Genomic DNA, 20,567 nt, shown 5'->3' on the forward strand with positions numbered 1-20,567 from the left:
CCTTTATGAGGAAATGTGGGGGAGCTTTATTGACCTTTATGGATGATACTAGATTAGGTTCTGGAGTGGAGTGCATTGGTCTATTAGCATTAATATATGGGGAGGGGGTTTGTGTTGTCTATGTGGTTGTTTTGTGTGGTCTTACTTGTTTGTTGTCATTTGTTTGATACATCTGGCTTTGTTTTAGGTTAGTCCTAAGTTTCATATGTTCGAATACAGAGTTATGGTTTGGAATTGTGTTTTATTTTGTTTTCCACTGTTATGTATTTTTCAATTCAATTACCTAGGATGTTAATTCTGTTGTTTATTGTAACTTGTTGAAAATGAGAAATAAAGAGTTTTAAAAAATAAAAAAATAAAGGGTTTTGTGAATGGTGGTAGAACTGCCTACATTCCACCGGCAGTTCACCAACCACGACTGTTACCCGCCAGAGAATGTTTAGAATGGGTTTGTATGTGTTATGTCTGTAACTATCTGAGCAGCTATATATGTAGCAGTGGCACATCCGATCGTGGGGTTGGTCCCAATGACTCAGAAGGAACCCAAGTAATGTTGTTCTGTAACAGGGGGAGGGAATCAAGGAATCATTGATGTAGTAGTAACTGTTGTTTGTGTACTAACCCTCCCATGTGGGTTGCCCCTTTAAGGGCATGTGTCTCTCCCACGTGTATTGCCCTTTTAAGATCGGCCATGACTGTCATGACCCAGGCTAATAAAAGGGAGCCCTGCAGGCACGTGCAACAAAACGGCTGTAGACTCTGAAATGGAATGACCCGAGTCCGTGTCTCATTAAGGCCTGCAGGCCCACCTTGTGTAAGCAGGGCCTACAGGCCAGGTTGCCATGGGCCCCCCCGGCCAGCAAGGCATCCAGGGTCCACATGTGTGGGTAAGGCTTGCCCTGCCACCCCTCGAGGCACTGGGCCTCTGAGGTGCTGGTGTCCCATAGCACCTCAAGGAGCTTGTGCAATGTCCATGACCAGCAAACAGCGTTTAACAATATCTATCGGCCCACACCTCCTGGTGAGACACGAGGGCGGGGGCCGGTAAAGCTATTATGTTATGGTTTTGTTTTTATTCAAAAATAAAAAGGAAGGAGAAAGGAAATCTGCCTGGGTGGTTGTGAAGGACTGGCTGGCTGCCTGCCATGTAGCAACATGCAGAGATTAGGTGAGGGAGAGGAAGGTCTTGTCTTGTGTAGCTAGGGAGGGCATAGTCATTGAGCCGGGATGCGTCCGCCAGGAGAAATCCAGGTTTAATGAAAGGAGCGGTTTGCGCCCAATCTGCATGCGTCCGATGCGGCCCGGGCGAGGAAGGGAGCGGTGCTGGAGGTGCTCCTGTGATGAGATGGCGTGCTGTGGCGCTCCCGTGATGACATGGCGTGCTGTACCGCGAGCGCTATAGGCAGTCGGGCCCAGTGCTGGCAGCGGAGCTCACAGCAACACTCCAGTTGTGATGAGGGCACACCACACTAGGAGTTCTAGCCAGCGCTGCTGAGGGGGCACCCTGCAGCTCGCAAGCACGGGCAAGTAACATGGGAAGCAAGGAGGGCGTAAGGGGAGGGGGAGAGCACATGCTGCAGGACCATGGCCTTCCCCTCTCCTCCCCTCTTCAGCTATAAAGAAACAAAGGGCAGGATAGGGCCTCAGCAAGGTGCGAGATCACATCTACATGTGCTGCACCAAAGATCCAAGGGACAGGAAACATCACAAGGAGGCGTGAACTGCAGTCGGCGCCAGCCGGCCGTTGGGTGGGGAAAGCCGCTCCCACCACACAAGCAGTGTCTAGGGGGCATTCAGGACAAAATATAAGGGGCTGCCTGAGCAGCAACTGACACAAAACGTGGGTGCTTTGGACGGAGCACCGTAAGTGATCCGCTTACACAGAGAACTTCTCTTTTTTGGAAACATTGGGGGTCATTCCGAGTTGGGGGGTAAGGGTTTACCGGCACCGGTAACTATGCCGGTGCCGGTAAACCCTTACAGCCCTATTCCGAGTTCCCTTAGCGGGTCGCAGCAGGAATGGCTAGTCTAACCAGCCGTTCTTAGAGGGACCCGTTAAGGGACCTTGGAGCTAATAACGGGCCCGCAATTTTCGGGCCCGTTATTAGCACCTTCCCCATTGAGCCCTATGGGGGCTCAAATGGGAATGGGGAATGGTTTACTGAATAGGGATTTACCGGGTCCTCCAAGGTCGGAATGACCCGGTAAGTCCCCATTCAGTGAGACCGGACCCCGACCCGGGTTTGGAGGCAGCCATGGCACTAACAGTGCCATGGCTACCTCCAAACTCGCAATGACCCCCCCATTGTCCTGTTTCCCATTTGTGTGCCTAATTGCGTGAGCTTCGCCCTGCTCTGCTAGAAAGATACAAGTAGTAGCTGGGGCGGCGCAAAGAACTTCAGCTTTGACTTGCTTGGTTTTCAGTGTTCCTGCATGGTTTGGTCAGTGTATCAGATGAAACCTGCGTCGGACTTAGCAGGAATCGCCAAAGGAGCAGTGCACAAAGTGCAAGCATTTGTATTGTACTCACGCCATTTGTGGGTCAACAATCCTCTTTAAGAAAGAAAGACGAGACACTCACCGGCAAAGAATTGAAGAACCGAGACCTGCAACAGCCAACCCGTCTAAAAACAGCAAAGCACACAGAGATACTCCAGCGGGCAGCCAGAGCAGCCAGAGGCAGCAGTCTGCTGAGAGGTGAACGCGGAGAAAGCCGGGGGATGCGCCGAGTGCAGGGTGGGCTGTAGCAGACACCCTCGTAGCCGCTACCTGCAGCCGGCTACCCATGGGGCCTATGTACCCCATCCCCCTCCAACAACAGGATGCAGCGGGGTCGGGGGAGGTGGGACCTCCTCAGACTAGATGGCACCAGAAGACAGGAAAAAAGAGGGAGCAACAAGGTGCAAAAGAGGCGTGGGGGGGCCAACTAGACCATCCCCTACATCGAGCTTATAAGCACAGTGAGGTGGGGGAAACAGCCTCATTTTCCTACGAACCAGAAGGAAGAAGGAAGTGTCAGTGTATCCAGAAGACAATGTTCCAGTCCTGTTTCACAGTGCAAGCAAGTCAGAACTCAGAAGGTCAAAGAAGCATAAGTTAAGTTCAGGAGGCAGCAGATTATTGTGTGATACTGCGAGGCGGTATGTTGTATAATTGTATGGGGCTTAGAGGATTGTTAGGAGGTCTGTCTGTAGCGAGCGAGTCAAGTGTACGGTCTGCAGTAATGGGGCAGCGCGTGTTGGGGGGCAATGCGAGGCTGTGTCATCATGGAGGGGCGCAAAATTCGTGGCTAACGGCAGGCGAGATAAGGGGCAAAGGCACAGGCGGTGGTGGAAAAGGTTGCCAAACATAGCCGGCTCGGACACATTGGACCTCATTACGATTTTGGCGGTAGCCATGCCGCTATTGGCGGCTTGGTTGCCGCCAAAATTGGGTCCGGGTTCCCAGAATGGGGAATTATCGGGCCATTCTGAGTTCGGAGGGCCCGGTAATTCCTCCCTCCAGGAGCCCGGCCCGGACCTTCCCCATTCCCATTTCAGCCCCCATAGGGGATGGGGGAGGGAGCAAACAACGGGCCAATTACGAGCGGCCCGTTGTTTGCTGCCTCTTTCCCTCGCGGGACCCGGTAAGCACACCTGGTTTGACCAGGCGTTACTTACCAGGTCCCGCGAGAGGACCTTTTAATGAGGCGGAACTGGTTTAACGGGACCGCCTCCTTTAGCGGGTCCCATCAACACGTTCCGCCTCACCTGTAATGAGGCCCATTGTCTTGCCTTCGGTAATGATTAATGACACTGATCTAGGCGGAGGAGACAGGCCTGTGCCTGACACGATTTAGTGATGTATGCATGTAACCAAGGCAGCGAACTCCATCACAATGGAAAAAGACAAGCATGACAAGGATATGGGTGGGGGGGGGTCATGGGAAAGAGAAGTGAGAACAGTATGGTTATTTGGAGCAGCTCCAGAGCCCTGCTAAGCATTTAAACTTGTTTAATTTGGTTTTATGTGTTTAAAAACAGGCTTATGTTTTTCTTATTGTACAACCGTTATTTCGCCATCTGCGCTGGGAGTCTTTTGTTCTTTGCCCATCCTTGTAAATTTATGTTCCGTTTTACAAGCTAATAATAGAATGTGCAGAGGATCACACAATTCACAAACGGACACAGTGAAGGGTCACTAACACAAGAATTTTGATGATATGTAATCTTGAGTGATGAAAAGTAGGTTTAGAACCGAGGACTGGGGTACACTGTGATCCGCGGGAGATGTGCCGCCACATGTTTGAGTATGATATATGATATTTTTTTTGTATTGCGCTTGTACACAAGTGTTTCAGATCGCGACAAGGCAAGGGAGGGGAACAGGGGAGAACAAAACAACAATCTTAATAGGACCAGTGACATTGAGAACGTGCAAGTGCATGGGAAAGGGAAAGGGGAAAAGTGCATGGAAGGGGGAGAGTGGAAAGTGCGGAGCAGAGGATAAACAGGTAAATAATAATAAATACAAATAAAATAGATAGTGGAGCAATAAAGAGGGGTAGTGCAGCCAGCAAGTGGCAAGTGCTGTGTTTACGGCAGCAGAACTGGGTATGTCTGATAAGTGCATAAAAATAAGAAAAGGGGGTGTGGAGGAATGTATTGGTACAGATACAGTCCCCAGTGCAGGGGGTGGCTGGGAGGCAGTGCAGGAGGGTGGCAGAGTGAGCAGGTATCTGGGCCCAGGGGACAGAGGGTGGCCAGGTGCATAGTGCCAAGAGAGAGTAGATCAGCAAGGGAGAGGGGGAGCAAAGGCAGATGCAAAGAGGAAGGTCTTGAGGTGCTTCGGAAACCGGAGATGGTTCTCCTCAAGTTTTAGAGTGGCAGGGAGGCTGTTCCAGAGCGAGGCCCTGGCCGAAGACAGAGATCTACCCCCGGCTCGTTTCTTTGAGAAATGACTGACCCTAAGGGCGTTAGAGGTAGAGAAGCGAAGAGTTCAAGAGGGGAGATATTTGCAGAGGGATAGCTAAAGGTATTTTGGACCCAGGCCCCAGAAAGCCTTGTGGACAATGCAGAGGGTTTTAAATTGAATCCTTGCATCCACTGGGAGCCAATGGAGAGATTTCAGACCTGGAGAGATACGATCCCAGGGCTTGAGGCCAAGGACAAGTCTTGCAGTCCTGTTCTGGATTAGTTGGAAAGGGCAGAGAGTAGAGGCAGGTAGATTTAGAAAGAGGATGTTACAATAGTCCAACCTAGAGAGAACCAGAGCTTGGGAGACAGTGAGCTTCTGGGGGAAGGAGAGGAAAGGAAGAATGCCCCTGAGGAGGTGCAGTAGGAAGTTTGACTTTTTAGAGACCTCAGAGATGTGGGCGGAGAAAGAAAGTGTGGAATCAAAGATGACCCCGAGGCTCTTGGGCTCACAGGTGGGGATAGGAGGAGGGCCAAGCGAGGCCGGCCAGAGAGAGAGAGAGAGAGAGGGGAAAGGATGGGGAAGGGTTGCTGATGAGGAGGATCTCTGTCTTGCTGGCATTCAGACAAATATCATTGGTGGCACAACAATCTTGCATGGCAGTTAGGCAATCAGCGATGAGGAAGGGAGAGGAGGTGGCCGAGGGCAACCTGAAAATGAGTGGAGTGTTGTCAGCTTAGCACTGGAAATGTGAGCATAGAATGGCAATGCAGTGGGCGAGAGTTGCCACGTATTGGTTGAAAAGCCAGGGCGAGAGGTTAGACCCCTGGGGAACACCACCATCATTTCTTTAATAACATGTGAGGCTTCATCTACAGTAGAGTTGATGGTATTTCTTGTTCAACGGATGATTAAATCCTCAACATCGTGTAGCTCTCAACCCGGCACAGTAAGTCTACAAGGAGTGTGTTCTAAGTGAAGTTTATGGATGTAGAATTATGATAATCATCTGTTGAATAATCCGTTGAACAAGAAATACCATCGAATCTACTGTAGATGAAGCCTCACACGTCATTAAAGAAATTAGAAGATTGTCGAAACTGAAATAACCTGTGTCATTACACAGGGCCTCATTACGAGGCCGGCGGTAAGCGGTTAACGGCACCGGTAAGGATGCCGGTGCGGTTAACCCCTTACTGCAGGATACCGAGGTCCCTTAGCGGGTCCCACTAAGGCCAGCTGGTTTTACCAGCCGCCCTTAGTGGGAGCCGTTAAGGGACCAGGGAGCTAATAACGGGCCCGCTATTTGCAGGCCCATTATTAGTTCCTTCCCCATTCCCACTGAGCCCTAGGGGGGCTCGAATGGGAATGGGGAATGGTTTTCAGAATGAGGATTTACCGGGTTCTCCGAGGTTGGAATGACCCGGTAAGTTCCCATTCTGAGAACCCGACCCGGACACGACTTTGGAGGCAGCCATGGTGCCAGTAGCACCATGGCTGCCTCCAAAGTCGTAATGACCCCCACATTGTCCTGAAGATGGGTCCAGTGGACATCGTAAAACAGATTAAGTCGGCTACAGACTGCCAGATTTTGCTAGGACCCAGAAACACATTGGGCCTCATTCCGAGTATGGAGGTAGTTATGGCGCTATTTGCGCCATGACTACCTCCCATACCGGTACCGTGTCCGGTGAGGCGAGATGGGGACTTACCAGTGCAGTCCGACCTTGGCGGGACCGGTAAGTCCCCATTCACCAAACCATTCCCCATTCCCATTTCAGCACCCATAGGGCTCATGGGAAGGGGGAAGTAGCTAATAACGGTACCGCAATTTGCGGTACCGTTATTGGCTCTGATTTACCTTAGCGGGTCCCGTCCTTAACGGCTGGTAAAACCAGGCGTTAAGGGAGGGACCCGCTAAGGGAACTTGTATTAGGGCGCAAAGGGATTACCGGCACCGATGTCCTTAACGGTGCCCGGTATCCCTTTGCGCCCTACTCGGAATGAGGCCCATTGTTCAGTGTCGACATAGCCAAGGACAATTGTATGAGGACACATTAATTGATTAAAATGTTCCCCTCACATCCCTACTAACCACACGATCACTTTGTGATAAGGAGACTGTTTTTAGCCTAATAAGGGGCTCACTGATGTTAGTCCTAAAAGGTTGATTTCACAATATTTTTTATGCGATTATTTTAAAATATTTTGTACGTTTTGTATACACTGATTAAAATATGTGAATCTTTATTACTTTGTCTAAATATATTCAATGACATAGTTTTTGGCACCATTTGCAATTAGACACACCTAGTACGTGTGAAGGCGGGAAGCTGTTTTTGTGGATTTCTTTGTTTACACTTGTATCACTTATCCTCTTCCACACAGTCCCTTAAAAAGAGGACTATTTAGCTTAATACTTTGTATACTATATGAAGCACAAGGTGTTCATGACTCATCAAACTGGGCCACACTGGCCAGAAAACCAGTTGCACAGTGATGAATCACATAATCCCACAACTGGACACTAGACCTTTGGATTAGCAAAACACTTATTCCATGTATCTGTTCAACCCGCCAGGTCAGACCTGGCGGGAAGATCACCTTCCGCCTGCAGGACTCGGGATCGGGCAGTCCGGAATTAACAGTGGCGGCGGGTTTACCGCCACTGTTAATTCCGGACCGCCCGACCCGTAATGAGGCCCATAGTCTTTCTCATCACCTTGAGAAGGTACACAGAGTGCTGAGAACAGAGCTGGGTCCCAGGCCTCAGGAGACCAGCTCCAGCCAATCAGGGAACACAAATGCAGGGGTGGATGCCAAAGGGAAAGGGCCAATGGTAATCCTGCAACCCTGCAACAATGTAATAGATAGTTTCCGGGGAAGGCTCAGGCAAAGCCACCTGACATGTAAGGGCCAGTCAGCTAACTTCTATAGGTGCCGGCTATGGGCACTACCATCCCAGCCATCCAATTGTGTGTGCCGTTAGGTTTTTGGGGAAGAACCCCGACTTGTGATGCCATACCCCAACAAAAGTCCCTGACACAGGCCCACAAGCTGTAATTACTGGAGATTCTGCTACTTACTGTATGACCCCTGTCTGTTATGGAAAATAAAGGACAGTTCTAACTTGCCCTTGGCTGAGTCCTCTGTCTGTATATTGGGGTGTGGGTTCATTGGGCCCTGGATGCCCTGAACTGAATGTGCAGTGTGAACCCCGGTCCTCTAGTATACCCAAAAACATGGGTGGTGCTATTCAAACACACGGACGTTATTAGAAAGGCATTTGTGCGTTTCGGGCGTTTGCGTGGGTATGGTACCAGAGTGCAATGTGGGGAGAGATAAACATGGATATGTGACTGCAGTGGATGCCCCCTACTCGCCTGGCATCAACGTTGCATACGTCAAAGTGGCTTGCCTGTGCCTTACTGGCCTTTTCATGATCACTCTGCTCCAGATGGGGCGGGGGCAGGAAGCAGAGGGCAGCCGTCCACAGCTTGCTGAGAGTTCAACAAGGAGTCATGCTTCAGGCGGTCTGTAAGTTTAAGCTTCAGTGCAGCAGGTGCGTGGGCGGCACCCTGTTACTCAATGTTTCGCAATAGGAGACACGGAGGGATAGAGGGGCAGAGAGAGGGGTTGTGAGGAAAGGCTTATACATTAGTTACATTGGAAGTGGCTGAGCTTTTACCCAAATAGGTCAACGGCTAATATTTTGGGGGATGGGCTTAGAGAGGGTTTCAGGTTGGGGTGTCAGGGAGCGAGGGTGTGGCGGTGGGTGGAGAATTCAAGGTCTGTAAAGGATGGTCGGACATAGTGAAGAAGAAGTTGACGAAAGATATGGTGTAGGGTAGAGTGGTGAGCCCCTCTGCGGAATTAGAGGGTGATTTGGTGGTATCTCAGTTGGGGGTGGTGCCTAAGAGGACAGAGGGCGAGTTCGGGCTGATCCATCATTTGACATAGCTGGAGGAGATGTCAGTGAATGATTTTATCGTGGAGGATGATTGCGCAGTTTCCTATGCAAGTCTAGATCAGGCAGCAGAGCTTGTGCGGGAGAGTGGATGCGGATCGTTTATGGCCAAGTTTGATATTAAATCCATGTTCAGGTTGTTGCTGGTACATCTGGAGGATTATTGGTTGCTTGGGATGCAGTTTGAGGGCCAGCAGTTTGTGGATTTAAGCAGTTGCTCATGAGGCGTGGTGTGTCGTGTGCATTGTTTGAGCGATTCAGGTCTTTCCTTCAATGGTGTTTCACTTATAGGTCAGGGTTTTTAAGAGTGTTGCATTACCTGGACGATTTCTTGTTCATCAGTGAGGCTGGGAACAAAAGGGAGTGCAAAGAGATGTTGAAGGTTTTCCAAGGGCTAATGGAGGAATTGTGCGAACTTTCTGCAGGAACATGTCGCATTCCTTGTCAGGGGTCAAGCAACCGCACCACAGGATACGGGTGTCGGGTGCCCTCAGGGAGGATTTTAAGGTGTGACTTTGATTTTTTGAGGAGTATAACAGTGTTAATGTGGCTGCTTGGTGTTAAGACGGATTTCTGAACTCTGTCCCGGTGGCGCAGAAGTTCAGAAGGCCAACCTAATTACTTGGAACAGGGTAACCTCTGGACGAGCCAGACCAATCAAGGTAGCGATTGCGGCGGTCAAGACTAGGTCTCAAGAGGGGTGAGGGTGACTGAAAGCCCGCAATGAGCACACAAAGCAAGATCACTTACAAACTACTCCAAACAGTTGTTATATTAAAAATATATACACATCTATTTCAAGGCCTTTAAAACAATGACCGTAGCGAGAAAATCACAATATAACGATAGTAAACCAACACATACCATATCAACACAATATATATACAAATACAACAAGTCGCAAGCGTTATATGCACGAAATGTGTAGTCCACCTAAAAGGGAGGGAAAACAGGCAGTGCAAAATAATGCTTAGACCCAGTTCGCCTTCAGAGGCACCTAACTAGATGGAAGTCCAAGCCCTGCGAAGAGTGGAGCCTTGTGCTCAAAAGTACCTGCACGCGCTGGTGCCAACGGGCAAAAGGAGAAGCTCTTCGAGAGAAATCAGGCAGTTCAGTTTAGTACACAAAAGAAGAAGAACAAGTTCTGCGACTGAAGCGCGCCTCCACAGTGGGCAGAAGCAGAGCGCGAGTACGGAAAAGGGTGCTGTTTGACACAGCGGGGAAAAGCAATGGGCTCCTGCAGGAGGGCGACCAGATCCTAGCTATGCTACTCACCGGTCCCCGATGCAAGCAGACCCAGGCTTCTCCGCGTCCGTTTCAGTAGCTGGCAGGTTCAGAAGAGCAGGGAACGCCTCGTCGTCGTGTTGAGTAAAAAGACGTCCCAATCGAAGAAACCCGCACAGTTTGTTACCACAGCAGGGCAACGGAGCGGCCGTGTGTATCGGAGCCCAATGTACACAACTCACTTCAGACCTGGGAACGCCAAGTGTACGAAGCGTGTGAGAGTAACAAGGACTCGAAATACTACACAACCTGGCGGCGGTTACAGAGCAAGACTCCCGTGTAAGCTGGTCAGTCAGCTGGATGGCCCAGAGACCCTTCCGAAGGCTTACTGGCAGGAGATGGTGAAGATGCCGAGAATAGCTGTTCCCGCTATTCCAAGGGTCGAAGTACCAGTACAGGCCTTCTGGTTCGATCAAAGGGTTTCACAAGGCGACAGCAGTGCAGAGGAGAAGTCCTTCAGCGGGTCACCAGCGATTCCTCGGTCCAGCCTCTTGGTTACAGGATACTTGGCTCCTGTATTCCTTTGTTCGTGAGAACTCAGGAGATCGACATGGTAGTGGTGTTTCCAGCCCCCTCTTATCCACGGTTCCCTTCGCGCCAAAACTGAGGGGACCCAATGGGAGATCCGCTCATCAACACTCACACCATTCGTGGACCAATCACGGACCACGGTGGTCCCAGGCATTCACACCACCCTAGACTCTCTGGCACCCAGGATGTGTATTGGGACCAGACATCCCAACCCACATCCTGGAGGCACACACAAGACGTGTAGAAGCCCGCGAAAGCATCCGTGTTTCGCGGGAAAGTACATGCCCAAATAAGGAAGGCCCCGGGTCAGCTTGACCTGGGGAAGGTGAAGGGAGCAAGACGGTCAGCGGACAGGACAAAGGAGCCTCGTGGTCTGGCCATTTTGGGAGCCAGGCCACCATTTTGGGTTAAGCGTGAGAAACGCGCTTCGAACGTCAAAAGGAGCTCAAAACACAAGAAACCATCGCTGCCACCATTCCCGTCCCTGAATCACTTGCACCGATCAGATACAATCCTAAACGAGTATCTAGGGCCTGTAGAAGGCTAGAGGCCCAAGAGAGCTGTAACTTAGCTTACAGTGCCCTCTTGTGTCATGTTGCACGAAAGCCGCAACATGATAAAAGAAACTACGGGAAACAGCGTTCCCCGGTACTGACAGTCTTAAGGACATGTCAGTATCCCCGTAAGAAAGGAGCGAAAGCCCAGAGGAGTGCAGCAGAAGGCTGCACTTCTCTGGCAAAGTCAAGAACAAGGTGAAAAACAACAGCAAAAAGTTTAGGGGTTGCCACATGGAAGGAAAATTACCTACAATTACGAAATCTTTCCTAACACTTGGGGACCCAGTGTCTTGGGAGGTGCAGATAATTTCCGAAGTGTCAGGAGCCGGAGGTTTTGGGGTTTACTGGCGGGGAAGATGGTGTGCGGAGGAATGGCCCCTTCACTGGAGGAAAGGGGGTAGGAGACTGGTGGTGGTAGCTTTGTCTTTGTGGGGCAAAGAGCTGGAAAACAAGGGGGTGAACTTTAATGTGAACAATACGGCAGTGGTGAATGTGGTGAACAGGTAGTCAGCAAAGGACCAGGGGGTGTTCAGGGAATTTGTGCTGCAGGGCCTGTTGTTGAATATAGTGTTTAAAGTGTGGCATGTTCCGTGTAAGGATAACGGAATAACCAATGCACTGTCTTGTTTTCAGTGGCAGAGATTCCATGGGTTGGTACCAGAGGCAGACCAGGAGGGAAATCGGATCCCGGAGGAAATATGACAGCTAGTAAAGTGAGAGCGCTGCATTTTGTGGAGGAACCAACGCCTACAACTTCCAGGGCGGCTTACAGAGGAGCATTACTGGAAATTATTTACGGGGGGACACAGCTGGAGGGGCAAAAAGGATGCGGAGGAGAGAAGAAGGGAAAATGTGGTTAATTTTATTAGGAATTTGTTGGATAGGGATTTGTCAAGAGTGACAATACTAGGTAAATTGGCTGGTATTTCGTTTTATGGGAAGTGGTTTTGGGAATTTAAGCCTAGTGGGGGCGATGGCGAGACAGATGTTGAAAGGTCGGGCGAGGGAGGAAGGTTGGGTACGGGAGAGGAGAAAGCCAGTGATGGCGGATTTGCTTGTGAGGTTATGTTGGTCTGCATGGGAAAGAGATCTTTTGAGGGTATCTTTTACACTGATGTTTTTCGGGGCGTTCAGGGTCTCAAAGCTCATGTCGGGGAAGGGGGAGGGGCTTCATTGAGAAGATGTATTTTTATTAGATCACACTCTGGACATTGGGATTAAGAAGTCGAAAACGGATCAGAAGGGAAAGGGGTTATGAATGTATTAGGAGAGGAGGGCAGGAGTTGTGCCCAGTTAAGGTAGGCCTTGGGTGGCAAAAAAAAGGTGTGCTGGCAGTGGAGGTCCAGTGTTTTTTGCAAGAGAATGGGAAGTTTGTGGTGGCGGAGCAGGTCCTGGGAGTAATGAGGAAAGCGCTGACAGAACTGGGGGAGGAGGCAAAGTCTTTTGGGACTCATTCTTTCAGGAAAGGAGAGGCATTGGAGGGACATAAATTGGGCATGAGTGAACAGTGCATTAATAGCCTGGGGCGCTGGAGGTCGGGGAAGTATAAAGACTACATGCGGGAGTTAGGACAGGTGTTGCGATAGAATGGGGTTAGCATTTTTTTTTAAAGGGGAAGACATGGCAAAGGTCTCACAAATTACTTTTTTCCGCAGATGCAGCTGGAGGGAGCAGCGTGGTGCCCTAGATCTGGATTTGTGGACACTCCATGGTGAAGTGGGCACAGAGACAGGTGACTAAGAGCGGCTTTGGGACACAGCTAGGGTGCAGTTATGACTGTGGTGTTAAGATGGTTGGGGGGGTTGAAGTGGGATCAATTATTGCCCATGATAGCCAGGCTGTGGGAGGTCGATGATGGGGTGCTGACAGCATTGATTTTGCATGCAGGGAGAACAACTTGGTGAAGGAGCGGCTTTGGTGAAAAAGATAAAGAGAGATTTCATGTGGTTTAGGGAGACATGGCCTGCCGTTACAATGTTTTGCACGGAGCTGTTGCCAAGGAGGGTATAGAGAGGGGCTTTACAAGGAATGGGCAGTGGGGAGAACTAGGAGGAAGATCGATAAGGACATTTTGCAGAGGTTGGGGAGTGTGGGATAGCAACATCACTTAACTGGCCTCAGAATATACACTCGCCACTGTCATTGACAAGTGACATTGGACTCTTGGGAGTAAGAAATGGTGTTCTCTGTGCATGAGGGCAATTGAGGGGGGCGAAGGATGTATGACGACTGGCACCTTGCAACTTTAAATGTTTACCAATGACTTGGTATTAATTCACAGTGCTTCCGCAATTCATTCGTTATAAACTAGACTACTCCAGCCATCGATATGACCTTTGGGCAGTTTCTTGTAAAAACACTTGTCATGTTCAATAAATGGATACATATAGGAAGAAAAAAAGTATGGGCGTAGTATATAAATACTACATCAATATTAAAAGATGGGTAAACTAAAATTACTATAGCAAGAACGAGATTACAGACGCTTGATTAAAGATATACATTTATAAATTCGTTATGTAGCAAACGAATTCCTATATTCGAGGACAAACTCGCCTCAAGCGGTTTTGGAATTAACACTTGATTAATCGTCTCCAACAACAAATAAATAACCATGTATGTGTCCTCGCAGCACGACGAGTTCGCCGAGTGGATGGGGAAAGAAACAGGAAACACGCACGAAGTATCCTAGTCGAATTTTCAGTGTGGGGCCGTGAAATAAACATATAAAGCTCAAAATGGCCCAGTCCCCATGGCACAGTCAGAAAATATAAGCAGCTCCGAAGACTTGACTCATCTCATCACTTTAAAAAGTTTTCCAAATACGTTTTACTTATGCTGTCAGCAGCAGATCGTAACGTGCGATGAACGCGCACAGGTAGCAATGTAGGCACCCTTGTTTCCTGCGCTGACACCGACGCACAGTACGCCTGCCAACGGGACCCAATCCCGCGTCTCCGTGCAATGCCATAAACAGATGTGACAAGGCTTACCCAAGTGTACTGATGAATCCGTTCACCGACCCTTCCGCGTAGAGCGAGACGATATCTCCTATGTACAGAAAACTCGACATTTTACTAGACATGGTGGCTCATATTCCATACACCGTTTCCGCACAGGCTCGCCAGGCTTCTCTCAGATGTAGAAAGGAGGACAGTCGCGGTCGCAGTTTTGAGTTAGGCTGCGCGATCCCCAAGTGTTTCCCGAGCTTCCTTAGCCGCAGCAGCCCAACATGCCTGCTTCCTCTCCCCTTCCTGGCACTGCCGTGCCCCACCCCCTCCGCAGCAGAGGAGGAACTAAAGAGCGATTGAGCCTGCCACAACAACTTTCAACCTGCTGCAGACTTTCATACAGCCCCGGCTCTAATGCTACCTGTTTTTCTGAGTTTTTGGTCCGATCCCTCAGCTGCGCTTGGTTCATAACACCAGCCGTTATCTTGCTTAACATGTGCACATAGACCACATATACGTGTTCTTTTTTGCTCGATTGAAATATTTCCGAATAAGGTTCGCCCGTGAACAATATGGTGGAACTCTGCTACTCACACCCACAAAGTGAATAACCAATGCGCGGGCAGCAGCATGCTGGGGGAATGTACATGGGTTCGTCTTCCGGCACAGGACTTCTAAAAAATCGAGTCTGTAATATTTTAATGTTGCAATGCGGATACGTTTGCAAATCAAATGTATCCCCTTTATGCAACAATATTCTTTTATTTTATCATAGCTGGACCACCTTTGCTTTTTTAATAGCTTTTTAACTTAGCATTTACCACCTGGCTTTGATTTGGGGGAATACATTTGCACACTTTTTACACTGTAGATACCATAGTGTATGTGGTGCTGCCCCTTTAAGGATACCAGCACGTGGGTGTTCCCAGCCACCGCAGAGTGAACAGGGAACCCAAACCGAACACACCAGTGTCCACTGATCTGTAGCGGGAGGGGGCTCAAAGGGATCCTGAATGCTGCCGCAGACCTGTAACATTGGTGACGAGGTCTGATCAAACACAACACAGCAGTGATAAGGCTGTGAATTTCTTTTTCTCCCTATTTGGGCTGATTTTCACTACCTACATGCCACAGAGAGGGGACGGACGACGCGCTGCATCGGCCATTTTGGAGAATGGGGCCTGGGATGGTCGCAGCTCTGTAAAAGAGTGCCTGTGTGTAGGGTGACCAGATTTAAAAAGTAAAAAACCGGGACAGGGCAACTAACATAAAAGTAGGACTAACTCTTGAAAGTGGCACTGTCAAGGCACTACACTTATGTAGCGTTTGGAGGAGAGACGGTTTCAGTGTTACTGTTAAAATAAACACATTTTATAATCAATTTCTAACAAACGAACACTATCTTAATTTGTAAAATGCAGCATTTCTTCTTTGCGAGCTATGCCTGCCAGCTATGAAGACACACTACCAAAAACCGGGACCACTGCAGTTTCCAATGGGAACATAATCTTGAGAAAGGGGGACAGAGCAGCAAAAACCGGGACAGTCCCGGAAAAACCGGGACGTCTGGTCACCCTACCTGTGTGCCATCCAGCCTTAATTTTTGGACACACCTGAAGCGGGTAGCTCATACTGCACGCACTGCACTTTTGGAAATCATTTTGGTGCTTTTTGAAGTGTTTTTCTCATCGAGATGAGGTGAGGAGCCAGGGGTCTTGCAGTTTCCTTTATTGTTCCCATGGGCCCTCGCTCAATTTCTGGAGCCACTGTGGTGACTCTTTATCCCTGGACAATTCCATCTGCCCTGCCTGTACTTTTGGGCTATAATACATGTCAGGTGCTCCCCCATTTTTTCTTTTGGACATTTTGGTGGGTAAATTGAACAGGACAATACTCTGTCATCTGTTTGGGTGTGGAGGTTTGGTCCATCATTATAGCAAGGACATTGTAAGAGGACTGTCTGGGAGAGTTGCACCCCATTTTTAAACAGGGTGTGGTGCCTGTGTGCTCACCACCATGAGTGATCCAAACAACCAAGTAACACCTTCAGGAGTGCCTCCACAGCCAGTGCCCCATCCACCTCCCCGATTGAGACCACAAGGAGCGCTACAGCCACTCCCTGAGTTTGACATCTCGGGTACCCCACCATGGAGACCAACGATGACAGTAAACTGGCAACAATGCTGTATTCTGCCGGGCCTGCAGTACTTGAAGTATTTCAATTTCTTCAAACCCCTGACAACTTGTACGATGCGGCCAAGGCTGCTTTACATAATTATTTCCTGCCTTTGGCAAATGTGGACTACAAACATTTTGTTATGCAGTCTACTCGCCAAAAAGACGACGAGACGCTGGATACTTTCTATGGTAGCCTACTCCGGCTAGCTGTGTCCTGTTCCTCAGACAACCCTGACACAATGATCCGGGACCAGCTAATCCAGGGCTGTGCTTCAGGCAAGCTACACAGACGGGTTCTGCGGAAGCCCGGCATCGATTTGCCTTGCATCCTTGAGTTGGGTCGTGCCAGGAAATATCTGAAGTGAGAGCGTCCTAGATGGAGGCAGGAGTGCGCCCTGGCAAGGCAGAAGAGGTGTGTGCCATAGGCCGTGGCACAGGTGGCAGGGGTGCCAGGAGGCCAGGTGTCAACCAACGTAACCAGGACAACAGGTCAGGGGACTCATGTTTGAAATGTGGGTACGATTTGCCACACCCAGCAGAGTGCCCAGCGGCGGGGAAAGCGTGTTGCTGCTGTGTGATGGCAGACCACTATGCCCGCATGTGCCGGGCCCCACTTCCGCTGGTAGTTCCACAAGGTCCAGTCGGAGCCAGATTCTTTCGCCAGCCACCACCGCCCAACGTTGCCCGAGTGGATCAAGGGGAAGCGGGTGCCTTGCTGGAGGATGAGGAGGAGGAAGAAGAGGAGACGTCTTCTTTGTGCCCAGTGTGGGTGTCCTCCACCCAAGAACAGGCGCCAACCAAGATGTCTAATAAGGGTGAATGAATCATCGGTTCTTGCACTAGTGGACACCAGAGCCTCTGTCAATGTCATGGCGAGAGCACATTATGATGCCATGGATGTCTTCCGAAACTGGTCTCCCCGAAGACGCGCATATTCACGTTTGGGTGGGCACAACCGATTCCACTCGATGGCGCCTACGTAGCTGATGTAGGGCATGGGGATTCCTTGATCAGAGCACCGTTCTACGTCACAACGGTGAGCAGTAACACCCTGCTGAGCTGTGCTGCTGCAGAGTCACTGGGCATCGTCAGCTTTGCATACTCTGTGTATGTGGAAGACATCCAAATGCTGCTGGACAAGTACTCCCGCCTGTTTTAGGGGATCGGGTGAATGGAAGGGGACCCCGTTACACTACACATAGATGAGTGGATCCAACCAATTGCTCTGAAACATCAACGTGTGTCATTCTACTTGCGAGACTTGGTCGACCAAGAGTTGGACAATCTGGTCAGCCTTGACATCATTGAAAAGGTGGAGGGCACAACCCCATGGGTTTCATCAATTGTCATTGCGAGAAAGCCGAAGCATCCGGGCTCAAGTCAGAATATGTGTAGACATGCGGCTCCCCAACAAAGCGATCAAACGGGAACGTCACTTGACGCCTACTATTGATGACCTCATCACGGAGCTGCAGGGTGCCTGGTTCTTTTCAAAGCTGGACTTAAGGGCTGGATACCACCAGGTGGTGCTGCACCCTGCATCTCGGTACATCACCACGTTCACCACCCATCTTGGTTTGTACTGCTACAAGAGGCTGAATTTCGGAGTGGCGTCCTCAGCCAAGGTGTTTCAGAACATCATCCGTGGGGCCCCGCTGACTTGGATGGCGTCCTCAATATAAGTGATGACATTTTAGTGTTTGCTTAGTCTGAGGCGGAGCATCTGAACAAGCTGGCCAAGACATTTGAGCGGCTCCAGTCGCTGGGCTCAACCCTGTACCGAGACAAATGTGAGATTCTCAAGACCACAATCAAATTCTTTGGTTTCGTGTTTAAGGAAGGGGGGTGTCACCCGACTCCAGGAAGCTAAAGCACATAATGGAGGCATGACCGCCTGATAATGTCTCGGAGGTGCAGAGTTTTCTCAGGATGGCCACCTACTGTGGCCTGTTCATTAAGAACCTGGCCTCTCGGTCGGAGCCACTGCGAGCCCTCACTAAGAAGGATGTCACCTGGCAGTGGGGGCCGCTGGAGCAGGCCGCATTCGAGGACATTAAAGGCGTCCTGACTGCGGAGGATACCATGGCCTTTTTCGACCCTGCCCTTCAATCTTAGATTGTGGTGGACGCCAGCCCATTCGGTCTGGGGGCTCTACTCACCCAGGTTGACGCAAGTCTGGGTGTCTGTCCAGTTGCATACGCCAGCAAAGCCCTGTCGGAAACTGAACAAAGATATTCCCAGATTGAGCGGGAGGCTTTGGCAGTCCTATGGGGATGTCAACACTTCCCAGTACTTCCCATACTTCCCAGTATGTGCTGGGGAGACCGGTGACAGTGGTCACGGACCACAACCCTTTGTTGCCCATCCTGGCAGGCTCATGCTCCAAGCCATCAGCGAGGATTGAGCGATGGATGCTGGCGTTATTAGAATATGGGGTGTCCCTCGTGTATCGGCCTGGGAGCAACAATGCAGCGGATTATCTCTCTAGACATCCAAGAGGGGAGCCGGAAGGGCTGATCAGTATCTGTGCGGAGGAGGCGGATGCGCACGTTCAACTGGTGGTGGAAGCGGCAACTCCCAACTCAGTGCCGGTGGGCGAACTGGAACAGGCTGCCGCAGAAGACTAATGCTTCCTCATCCTAAGGACGGCCAATCAGCAGAGGTCGTGGAAGACTGTACTAGACACTCTTGCCCTGAGAACTCAGGAGGCCTAGGTCACTCTGGAACAGCTATGGAGGGTGAGGGACGAACTGACATTCTCAGAGACTGGCCTTTTACTTAGGGGTGACCGGATCGTGGTCCTGCAAGGGAAAAAACAGCAGGTCATCGAGCTGGCCCATCACGGACACCAGGGTGCTGCCAAAACAAGGGCCCGGCTGCGCCAGAAGGTCTGGTTTCCGAAGCTAGAGAAACGGGTGGAAGAGTTTGTCGGTGCATGTGTGTGGTGTCAGGCGGCGTCAACAGCACAAAAGGAGCCCGCCATAGAGACAATGCCGCGAGGCACCAGACCATGGGAGGTAGTCAATGCTGACTTTGGCTCTACGACCCGGGACACACACTTCTTGGTCATCGTGGATGAATGGTCTAGCTACCCGGAGGTGGAGTTCGTTGAGTCTGTGGCATTCGAAAATGTGGTGATGGCAGTTGAGAAGATCTTTACCACTCATGGGCTGCCCAAGGTACTGTGCTCAGACAACGGAGCACCCTTTCAAGGTGAGAGATTTGCCAGATTGATGGAAGACTATGGAATTCACCACAGAATGGTCACTCCGCTGTGGCCCAAGGCCAATGGCGAGGCAGAGCGGATGATGAGGACTTTCAACAAAGTGTTCTACATGACCACACGGGGAGGTCTTTTTAAATCGGATCCCTCGGGCCGGACTGGTGGATGCGGCGGCCAATTGGATCGATGCGGCCACCCTGGATGTCCGTTGGAAGTCAGTCATTGAGGTACGAGCGGCTATAGGGATAATTCCCTTTGGGACTCCGCTGTATGAGAATGAGATTTCCGCACAAACACGGAATTTATGTTTCTATTGATTTTTTTGTTATCTAACAGCCATTGTGGTCAGAGGAGTTTTAGGGATAGCTCCCTCTGTTATTTCCCCCCCCTGTACCAGATTGCCTCGCCCAAGGGCTGATACCATGCTATATCTCTTTTTCCACTTTGTAAGCCATATAGACTTGTAAACACTGGACACACGGCACATTCTCACAGTTTGCACTCGTGTAACCTGTCCCTCGTTTTAGACCTTTTAGTGGTGAGTGTATATATGGGACATAGGTCGAGTCCATGTGTGTATACATTCATGTTACACTGTATGTATTAGGTGTTTTAAGCAGATCTGTGTTTCCGGCATTCGTAACTTTATGGGACACTTGACAGATCAACCATGATTTCCTGGTCTATGTCTCTTTGTGAATCTCTTCTTTTTCTCTTTTTTGTCCCAGAATTCTATACTTTCATGGTTACGACTAACCTTGCTATCGTGGTTGACACTATTGTATTATAAGAGTTTTTCCATGACATGATCAAGACTCATTCAGAGATTGAAAAGAGGCTGACCATTCTACATAGGTGAGCTTGTTTTCCGTTGGGATACTTGTGCACAAAGGAAGTGCATTGTGTGTATTGACATTTCTGATGGGGTTCTGTTTAATTTAGTTGCCCCCCAGATATTATGCAACACATAAGATTGGTCTTGT

General features: G+C 49.9%; 1 protein-coding gene across 7 annotated transcripts in view; it reads right to left on the reverse strand.

Annotated features, from left to right (window-relative positions):
• The window catches only part of ITPR2 (inositol 1,4,5-trisphosphate receptor type 2), a 4,412,221-nt gene extending 4,397,431 nt beyond the window's left edge, over window positions 1–14,790 (reverse strand). For 6 of the 7 annotated variants that reach the window (XM_069628469.1, XM_069628465.1, XM_069628468.1 and 3 more), the window contains exon 1: window positions 14,226–14,585. In XM_069628469.1, coding sequence (XP_069484570.1) covers window positions 14,226–14,317 — 92 coding nt within the window. In that variant the 5' untranslated portion in view covers window positions 14,318–14,585. The other variant, XM_069628470.1, reaches the window with a different exon arrangement.
• Window positions 14,791–20,567: the final 5,777 nt, after the last annotated feature.

The sequence above is a fragment of the Ambystoma mexicanum genome, chromosome 12 (assembly GCF_040938575.1).
Source record: "Ambystoma mexicanum isolate Mex_15411 chromosome 12, UKY_AmexF1_1, whole genome shotgun sequence".
Taxonomy (NCBI): Eukaryota; Metazoa; Chordata; class Amphibia; order Caudata; family Ambystomatidae; genus Ambystoma; species Ambystoma mexicanum.